The 9,414-nt window shown below is 67.0% G+C and overlaps 1 protein-coding gene across 1 annotated transcript in view; it reads left to right on the top strand.

The window, feature by feature from the left end:
* The first annotated feature begins 2,391 nt into the window (after positions 1-2,391).
* LOC138734629 (pyruvate carboxylase, mitochondrial-like) overlaps positions 2,392-9,414 on the top strand; it is a 40,401-nt gene continuing 33,378 nt past the window's right edge. The window contains exons 1-3 of the mRNA XM_069882385.1: positions 2,392-2,531; positions 4,188-4,372; positions 8,539-8,704. Of these exons, the coding sequence (XP_069738486.1) occupies positions 2,405-2,531; positions 4,188-4,372; positions 8,539-8,704 (478 nt within the window). The 5' untranslated portion in view covers positions 2,392-2,404. The remainder of the gene's footprint in view (positions 2,532-4,187; positions 4,373-8,538; positions 8,705-9,414) is intronic.

Below are 9,414 nucleotides of genomic sequence, written 5' to 3'. Positions count from 1 at the left end.
CCGGGACCCCCTATAGATCACCCCCCAGTCCAGCCCAGTGCTCCCAGTATGGATCCATAGGGGCCGTGTGGGGTCACCTGGACTTTGAGCGACACCCCCCCCCCGGGTGAATGATTCACCGGGGCCGGCGTGCGAGGGCGTGCGAGGGCGTGCGAGGCCCGGCCGCAGCGGGTCAGGGCCAGGGGGGCTCGTGCCACAGGGGCTCGTGCCACAGGGGCTCGTGCAAGGGCTGCTCGTGCAAAGGGACTCGTGTGAGAGGCGCTCGTGCGAGGGCTGCTCATGCAAAGGCTGCTTGTGTGAGGGGCTCGTGCAAAGGTACTCGTGCAAGAGGGGCTCGTGCAAGGGCTGCTCGTGCAAGAGGGGCTTGTGTAAGGGCTGCTTGTGTGAGGGGGCTCGTGCGAGAGGGGCTCATGTCAGAGGCGCTCAGGCAAAGCTACTCGTGCAAGAGGGGCTTGTGCAAGGGCTGCTTGTGCAAAGGTTCTCATGCAAGAGGGGCTTGTGCGACGGGTCCTTGTGCAAGGGCTGCTTGTGCAAAGGTTCTCATGCAAGAGGGGCTTGTGCGACGGGTCCTTGTGCAAGGGCTGCTTGTGCAAAGGTTCTCATGCAAGAGGGGCTTGTGCAAGGGCTCCTTGTGCAAGGGCTCCTTGTGCAAAGGTTCTCATGCAAGAGGGGCTTGTGCAAGGGCTCCTTGTGCAAGGGCTGCTTGTGCGAGAGGGGCTCGTGCAAAGGTTATTGTGTGAGAGGGGCTCGTGCAAGGGCTGCTTGTGCAAGAGGGGTTCATGCAAGGGGGACTCGTGTGAGAGGGGCTCGTGCAAAGGCTGCTTGTGCGAGGGGAGCTCGTGCAAGAGGGGCTCGTGCAAAGGTACTAGTGCAAGAGGGGCTCGTGCAAAGCTATTTGTGCAAGAGGGGCTCGTGCAAAGGCTGCTCGTGCAAGGGCTGCTTGTGTGAGAGGGGCTCGTGCAAAGGTACTCGTGCAAGAGGGGCTCGTGCAAGGGCTGCTCGTGCAAGAGGGGCTTGTGTAAGGGCTGCTCGTGTGAGGGGGGCTCGTGCGAGAGGGGCTCATGTCAGAGGCGCTCAGGCAAAGCTACTCGTGCGAGAGGGGCTTGTGCAAGGGCTCCTTGTGCAAAGGTTCTCATGCAAGAGGGGCTTGTGCGACGGGTCCTTGTGCAAGGGCTGCTTGTGCAAAGGTTCTCATGCAAGAGGGGCTTGTGCAAGGGCTCCTTGTGCAAGGGCTGCTTGTGCGAGAGGGGCTCGTGCAAAGGTTATTGTGTGAGAGGGGCTCGTGCAAGGGCTGCTTGTGCAAGAGGGGTTCATGCAAGGGGGACTCGTGTGAGAGGGGCTCGTGCAAAGGTACTAGTGCAAGAGGGACTCGTGCGAGGGCTGCTCGTGCGAGAGGGGCTCGTGCAAGGGGGGGGAGGGGGAGAGGGGGTCAGGGGTCACTGGGGGAAAGGGCGGGGGGGGGAGGGGGGGCAAAGGGCACCGGGGAGGGGGGATTCTCCGCTGGCTCCTATAGGGTTGTGCAAGGAGGGGATTCTCCGCTGGCTCCTATAGGGTTGTGCAAGGGCGGGGGGGTGTTTGGTGGATTCTCCGCTGGCTGCTATAGGGTTGTGCAAGGGGTTTTGGTGGATTCTCCGCTGGCTCCTATAGGGTTGTGCAAGGAGGGGATTCTCCGCTGGCTCCTATAGGGTTGTGCAAGGGGTTTTGGTGGATTCTCCGCTGGCTCCTATAGGGTTGTGCAAGGTGGGGTGGTTGGTGGATTCTCCGCTGGCTCCTATAGGGTTGTGCAAGGGGGGGGATTCTCCGCTGGCTCCTATAGGGTTGTGCAAGGGGTTTTGGTGGATTCTCTGCTGGCTCCTATAGTGTTGTGCAAGGGGTTTTGGTGGATTCTCCGCTGGCTCCTATAGGGTTGTGCGGGGGGGGGGGTGGTTGGTGGATTCTCTGCTGGCTGCTATAGGGTTGTGCGGCGGGGGGGGGGTTGGTGGATTCTCTGCTGGCTGCTATAGGGTTGTGCGGGGGGGGGTGGTTGGTGGATTCTCTGCTGGCAGCCATAGGGTTGTGCAAGGGGGGATTCTCCACTGGCTCCTATAGGGTTGTGCAAAGGGGGTTGGTGGATTCTCCGCTGGCTGCTATAGGGTTGTGCAAGGGGGGGGTTGGTGGACTCTCCGCTGGCTCCTATAGGGTTGTGCAAGGGGGGGTTGGTGGACTCTCCTCTGGCCGCTATAGGGTTTGGGGGGGATGGTGTTGGTGGATTCTCCGCTGGCTGCTATAGGGTTGTGCCGGGGGGGGGGGGGGTGGTTGGTGGATTCTCCGCTGGCTGCTATAGGGTTGTGCCGGGGGGGGGGGTGGGGGGTTGGTGGATTCTCCGCTGGCTGCTATAGGGTTGTGCCCCCCTCCTCCCCTGCAGATGTTCCAGCTGTGGGTGCCCCGGGGGTCCCGGGTTCTGCTGGGGGGGCGCTTGCTGCGAGGCCCCCCCGGGCCCCGGCGCCCCGTCAGCTACCGGCCCATCCGCAAGGTCCTGGTGGCCAACAGGGGTGAGTGTCCCCTCCCCGCCCCGGGTCCCCTTGTCACCCCCCCCCGGGTCCCCTTGTCACCCCCCCAGGGTCCCCTCTGGGTCCCCTCTGGGTTCCTCCCGCCCCCCCAATATTCCTGGTTGTCCCCATAGCCCCCCCCATGTCCCCCTCCAAGCCACGTTATCCCCATGTCCCCCTTGTCCCCCCCCATGTCCCCATGTCCCCTTCCAACCCAAGGTGTCCCCCTGTCCCTGGGTGTCCCCATGTCCCTGAATGTCCCTGGGTGTCCCCATGTCCCTATGGGATGGGGTGTCCCCATGTCCCGGGGTGTCCCCAGGTGTCCCTGAATGTCCCCAGGTGTCCCCATGGCCCTGAATGTCCCCATGGGATGGGATGTCCCCGTGTCCCAGGATGTCCCCATGTCCCTATGACATGGGCTGTCCTGAGGTGTCCCCCTGTCCCTGGGTGTCCCCCTGGGATGTCCCTGGGTGTCCCCATGTCCCTGGGTGTCCCCGTGTCCCTATGGGATGGGGTGTCCCTGAGGTGTCCCCATGTCCTGGGGTGTCCCTATGGGATGGGGTGTCCCTGAGGTGTCCCGGGGTGTCCCCCTGTCCCTGGGTGTCCCCATGTCCCTATGGGATGGGGTGTCCCCATGTGCCTATGGGATGGGGTGTCCCTGGGTGTCCCCGTGTCCCTGGGTGTCTCCATGGGATGGGGTGTCCCTATGTCCCCATGTCCCTATGGGATGGGGTGTTCCTGAGGTGTCCCCATGTCCCTATGGGATGGGGTGTCCCCAGGTGTCCCTATGGGATGGGGTGTCCCCGGGTGTCCCCATGTCCCTGGGTGTCCCTATGGGATGGGGTGTCCCTGGGTGTCCCCATGTCCCTATGGGATGGGGTGTCCCTGAGGTGTCCCTGTGTCCCTATGGGATGGGGTGTCCTTGGGTGTCCCTATGGGATCGGGTGTCCCCATGTCCCTATGGGATGGGGTGTCCCTGAGGTGTCCCCATGTCCCTGGGTGTCCCCATGGGATGGGGTGTCCCCGGGTGTCCCCATGTCCCCATGTCCCTATGGGATGGGGTGTCCCTGGGTGTCCCCATGTCCCTGGGTGTCCCCATGGGATGGGGTGTCCCTGAGGTGTCCCGGTGTCCCCATGGGATGGGATGTCCCCAGGTGTCCCCATGTGCCTATGGGATGGGGTGTCCCTGTGTCCCCATGTCCCTATGGGATGGGGTGTCCCCAGGTGTCCCTATGGGCTGGGGTGTCCCCATGTCCCTATGGGATGGGGTGTCCCTGGGTGTCCCCGTGTCCCTGGGTGTCTCTATGGGATGGGGTGTCCCTGTGTCCCCATGTCCCTATGGGATGGGGTGTCCCTGAGGTGTCCCCATGTCCCTATGGGATGGGGTGTCCCTGAGGTGTCCCCATGTCCCTATGGGATGGGGTGTCCTTGGGTGTCCCTATGGGATCGGGTGTCCCCATGTCCCCATGGGCTGGGGTGTCCCCAGGTGTCCCTATGGGATGGGGTGTCCCCAGGTGTCCCTATGGGATGGGGTGTCCCTGGGTGTCCCCATGTCCCTGGGTGTCCCTGTGTCCCCATGTCCCTATGGGATGGGGTGTCCCCGGGTGTCCCCATGGGCTGGGGTGTCCCCGTGTCGCTGAGGTGTCCCCGTGTCCCCAGGTGAGATCGCCATCCGCGTGTTCCGGGCGTGCACGGAGCTGGGCATCCGCACGGTCGCCGTCTACTCGGAGCAGGACACGGGGCAGATGCACCGGCAGAAGGCGGACGAGGCCTACCTGGTGGGGCGGGGGCTGCCCCCCGTCCAGGCCTACCTGCACATCCCCGACATCATCCGCGTCGCACAGGTACGGGGGCGCCTGGGGGCACACCTGGGCACACCTGGGGGCGCACCTGGGGCACCTATGGGGACAGCTGGGGCCCCTATGGGGGGGCCTGGGGACACCTGGCGCACCTGGGGGCACACCTGGGCGCACCTGGGGCACCTATGGGGACAGCTGGGGCCCCTATGGGGGGGCCTGGGGACAGCTGGGGCCCCTATGGGGGGGCCTGGGGACACCTGGCGCACCTGGGGGCACACCTGGGCGCACCTGGGGCACCTATGGGGACAGCTGGGACCCCTATGGGGGGGCCTGGGGACACCTGGCACACCTGGGGTCACACATGGGCGCACCTGGGCACACCTGGGGCACCTATGGGGACAGCTGGGGCCCCTATGGGGGGGCCTGGGGACACCTGGCACACCTGGGTGCACCTGGGCACACCTGGGGGCGCACCTGGGGCCCCTATGGGGGGGCCTGGGGACACCTGGCGCACCTGGGGGCACACCTGGGCGCACCTGGGCACACCTGGGGGTGCACCTGGGGCACCTATGGGGACAGCTGGGGCCCCTATGGGGGGGCTTGGGGACACCTGGCACACCTGGGGGCACACCTGGGCGCACCTGGGGCACCTATGGGGACAGCTGGGGCCCCTATGGGGGGGCCTGGGGACACCTGGCGCACCTGGGGGCACACCTGGGCGCACCTGGGCACACCTGGGGGTGCACCTGGGGCACCTATGGGGACAGCTGGGGCCCCTATGGGGGGGGCCGGGGACACCTGGCACACCTGGGGGCACACCTGGGTGCACCTGGGCACACCTGGGGGCACACCTGGGGCCCCTATGGGGGGGCCTGGGGACACCTGGCACACCTGGGGGCACACCTGGGCGCACCTGGGGGCGCACCTGGGGCACCTATGGGGACAGCTGGGGCCCCTATGGGGGGGCCTGGGGACACCTGGCACACCTGGGGGCACACCTGGGCGCACCTGGGGGCGCACCTGGGGCACCTATGGGGACAGCTGGGGCCCCTATGGGGGGGCCTGGGGACACCTGGCACACCTGGGGGCGCACCTGGGCGCTCCTGGGGCACCTATGGGGACAGCTGGGGCCCCTATGGGGGGGCCTGGGGACAGCTGGGTCCCCTGTGGGGGGGCCTGGGCACACCTGGCGCACCTGGGGGCACACCTGGGCGCACCTGGGCACACCTGGGGGCGCACCTGGGGCACCTATGGGGACAGCTGGGGCCCCTATGGGGGGGCTTGGGGACAGCTGGGTCCCCTATGGGGGGGCCTGGGGACACCTGGCACACCTGGGGGCACACCTGGGCGCACCTGGGGCACCTATGGGGACAGCTGGGGCCCCTATGGGGGGGCCCAGGGACACCTGGCACACCTGGGGGCACACCTGGGCGCTCCTGGGGCACCTATGGGGACAGCTGGGGCCCCTATGGGGGGGCCTGGGGACACCTGGCACACCTGGGGTCACACCTGGGTGCACCTGGGCACACCTGGGGGCACACCTGGGGCACCTATGGGGACAGCTGGGGCCCCTATGGGGGGGCCTGGGGACAGCTGGGGCCCCTATGGGGGGGCCTGGGCACACCTGGCACACCTGGGGGCACACCTGGGCGCACCTGGGCACACCTGGGGGTGCACCTGGGGCACCTATGGGGACAGCTGGGGCCCCTATGGGGGGGCCTGGGGACAGCTGGGGCCCCTATGGGGGGGCCTGGGCACACCTGGCACACCTGGGGGCACACCTGGGTGCACCTGGGCACACCTGGGGGTGCACCTGGGGCACCTATGGGGACAGCTGGGGCCCCTATGGGGGGGCCTGGGGACACCTGGCGCACCTGGGGGCACCTGGGGGCACCTATGGGGACAGCTGGGTCCCCTATGGGGGGCCTGGGGGCACCTGGGGGGACAGCTGGACATACCTGGGGACATCTGGGGCACCTATGGGGGGGTCTGGGGACACCTGGCGCACCTGGGGGCACACCTGGGTGCACCTGGGCACACCTGGGGGCACACCTGGGGCACCTATGGGGACAGCTGGGGCCCCTATGGGGGGGCCTGGGGACAGCTGGGTCCCCTATGGGGGGGCCTGGGCACACCTGGCGCACCTGGGGGCACACCTGGGCGCACCTGGGCACACCTGGGGGCGCACCTGGGGCACCTATGGGGACAGCTGGGGCCCCTATGGGGGGGCCTGGGCACACCTGGCACACCTGGGGGCACACCTGGGCGCACCTGGGCACACCTGGGGGTGCACCTGGGGCACCTATGGGGACAGCTGGGGCCCCTATGGGGGGGCTTGGGGACAGCTGGGTCCCCTATGGGGGGGCCTGGGGACACCTGGCGCACCTGGGGGCACCTGGGGGCACCTATGGGGACAGCTGGGTCCCCTGTGGGGGGGCCTGGGGACACCTGGCACACCTGGGGGCACACCTGGGCACACCTGGGGGTGCACCTGGGGCACCTATGGGGACAGCTGGGGCCCCTATGGGGGGGCCTGGGGACACCTGGCACACCTGGGGGCACACCTGGGCGCACCTGGGCACCTATGGGGACAGCTGGGACCCCTATGGGGAGGCTTGGGGGCAGCTGGGGCACCTGGGGGCACCTGGGGCACCTGGGGGGACAGCTGGACACACCTGGGGCACCTATGGGGACACCTGGGTCCCCTATGGGGGGGTCTTGGGGACAGCTGGGGCACCTGAGGGGACAGCTGGACACACCTGGGGCACCTATGAGGACAGCTGGGTCCCCTATGGAGGGGTTTGGGGACAGCTGGGGCACCTGGAGGCACCTGGGACACCTATGGGGACACCTGGGTCCCCTATGGGGGGGCCTGGGGGCACCTGGCGCACCTGAGGGCACCTGGGGCACCTACGGGGACAGCTGGGTCCCCTATGGGGGGGCCTGGGGGTACCTGGGACAACTGGGGGGACAGCTGGACACACCTGGGGCACCTAGGGGGACATCTGGGGCACCTATGGGGGGGACAGGGACAGCTGGGGCACCTATGGGGGGGCTGGGGACACCTGGGGGCACACCTGGGGACACACCTGGGGACTCACCTGGGGACACCTGGGACATTTAGGGGGGAGATGGAGACATCTGAGTCCCCTATGGGGGGATATTTGGGGTGGGGGACACAGTTGGGTCCCCTATAGGGGGGCCTGGGGGGGTCTGGGGGCCCCCCAGCTCCTTTATTGGGGGTTTTTGGGGGGTCCTATGCCCCCCTGGGTCCTGCTTGGAGGGGTCTGAGGGTCCCCTATGCCTTTACTGGGGGGTCTAGGCGTCCCGTGCCCCCCTGGATCCCATTTGGGGGGGTCTGGGGGTCCCCTATCTCCTTTATTGGGGGGCCTGGGGGTCCCATGCCCCTGCTGAGTCCCATTTGGGGGGGTCTTGGGGTCCCCTATCTCCTTTATTGGGGGTCTGGGGGTCCCATGCCCCCGCTGGGTCCAATTTGGGGGGGTCTGGGGTTCCCCCAGCTCCTTTATTGGGGGGGTCTGGGGGTCCCCTATTTCCTCTATTGGGGAATATGAGGGTCCCATGCCCCCAGGGTCCTGCTTGAGAGGGTCTGGGGGTCCCCTATCTCCTGTATTGGGGGGTCTGGGGGTCCCCTATCTCCTGTATTGGGGGGTCTGGGGGTCCCCTAGCTCCTTTATTTGGGGGTCTGGGGGTCCCATGCCCCCCCCCGGGTCCCATTTGGGGTGGGGTCTGGGGGTCCCATGCCCCCCCTGGGTCCCATTTGGGGGGGTGTGGGGGTCCCCTAGCTCCTGTACTGGGGGGTCTGGGGGTCCCCTAGCTCCTTTATTTGGGGGTCTGGGGGTCCAATGCCCCCCAGGTCCTGCTTGGGGGGGTCTGGGGGTCCCCTATCTCCTGTATTGGGGGGTCTGGGGGTCCCCTAGCTCCTTTATTTGGGGTTCTGGGGGTCCCGTGCCCCCCCTGGGTCCCATTTGGGGGGGTGTGGGGGTCCCCCGGCTCCTTTATCAGGGGGTCTGGGGGTCCCGTGCCCCCCTAGCTCCTTTATTGGGGGGGGGTCTAGATGTCCCGTATCCCCTTATTGGGGTCTGATGCCCCCCTCGATCCCCTTTATGGAGCTCAGGGGGGGTTTTGGGGTGCCGTGTCCCCCCCTCCCCACTTCATGACCCCCATGTCTGTGTGTCCCCCCCCCCCCCCAGGAAAATGAGGTGGACGCCATCCACCCCGGCTACGGGTTCCTGTCGGAGCGAGCGGACTTCGCGCAGGCCTGCCTGGACGCGGGGGTGCGCTTCGTGGGGCCCCCCCCCGACGTCGTCCGCAAGATGGGGGACAAAGTGGAGGCGCGCGGCATCGCCCTGGCTGCCGGTTAGGGGGGGCGGGGGGGGCTACGGGGTTATTGGGGGGGGCTATGGGGGGCTATGGGGTCATTTGGGGGGGCTATGGGGTTATTTGGGGGGGCTATGGGGGGCTATGGGGTCATTTGGGGGGGGCTGTGGGGTTATTTGGGGGGGCTATGGGGGGCTATGGGGTCATTTGGGGGGGCTATGGGGTTATTTGGGGGGGCTATGGGGTTATTGGGGGGTCCTATGGGGTTATTTGGGGGGGCTATGGGGGGCTATGGGGTCATTTGGGGGGGCTATGGGGTTATTTGGGGGGGCTATGGGGGGCTATGGGGTCATTTGGGGGGGCTATGGGGTTATTTGGGGGGGCTATGGGGTTATTGGGGGGTCCTATGGGGTTATTTGGGGGGGCTATGGGGGGCTATGGGGTCATTTGGGGGGGCTATGGGGTCATTTGGGGGGGCTATGGGGTTATTTGGGGGGGTTATAGGGGGCTATGGGGTTATTTGGGGGGGCTATAGGGGGCTATGGGGTTATTGGGGGGGCTATGGGGTTATTTGGGGGGGCTATAGGGGGCTATGGGGTTATTTGGGGGGCTACGGGGTTATTTTTGGGGGCTATGGTGGGGCTATGGGGTCATTTGGGGGGGCTACGGGGTTATTTGGGGGGGCTACGGGGTCATTTGGGGGGGCTATGGGGGGTTAGGGTGACGTTTGGGGGGGCTATGGGGTCATT

This window comes from Phaenicophaeus curvirostris, unplaced genomic scaffold, assembly GCF_032191515.1.
Source record: "Phaenicophaeus curvirostris isolate KB17595 unplaced genomic scaffold, BPBGC_Pcur_1.0 scaffold_122, whole genome shotgun sequence".
Taxonomy (NCBI): Eukaryota; Metazoa; Chordata; class Aves; order Cuculiformes; family Cuculidae; genus Phaenicophaeus; species Phaenicophaeus curvirostris.
The sequence above is the reverse complement of the archived record's forward strand: the minus strand, read 5'-3'. Positions and strand labels throughout refer to the sequence as shown.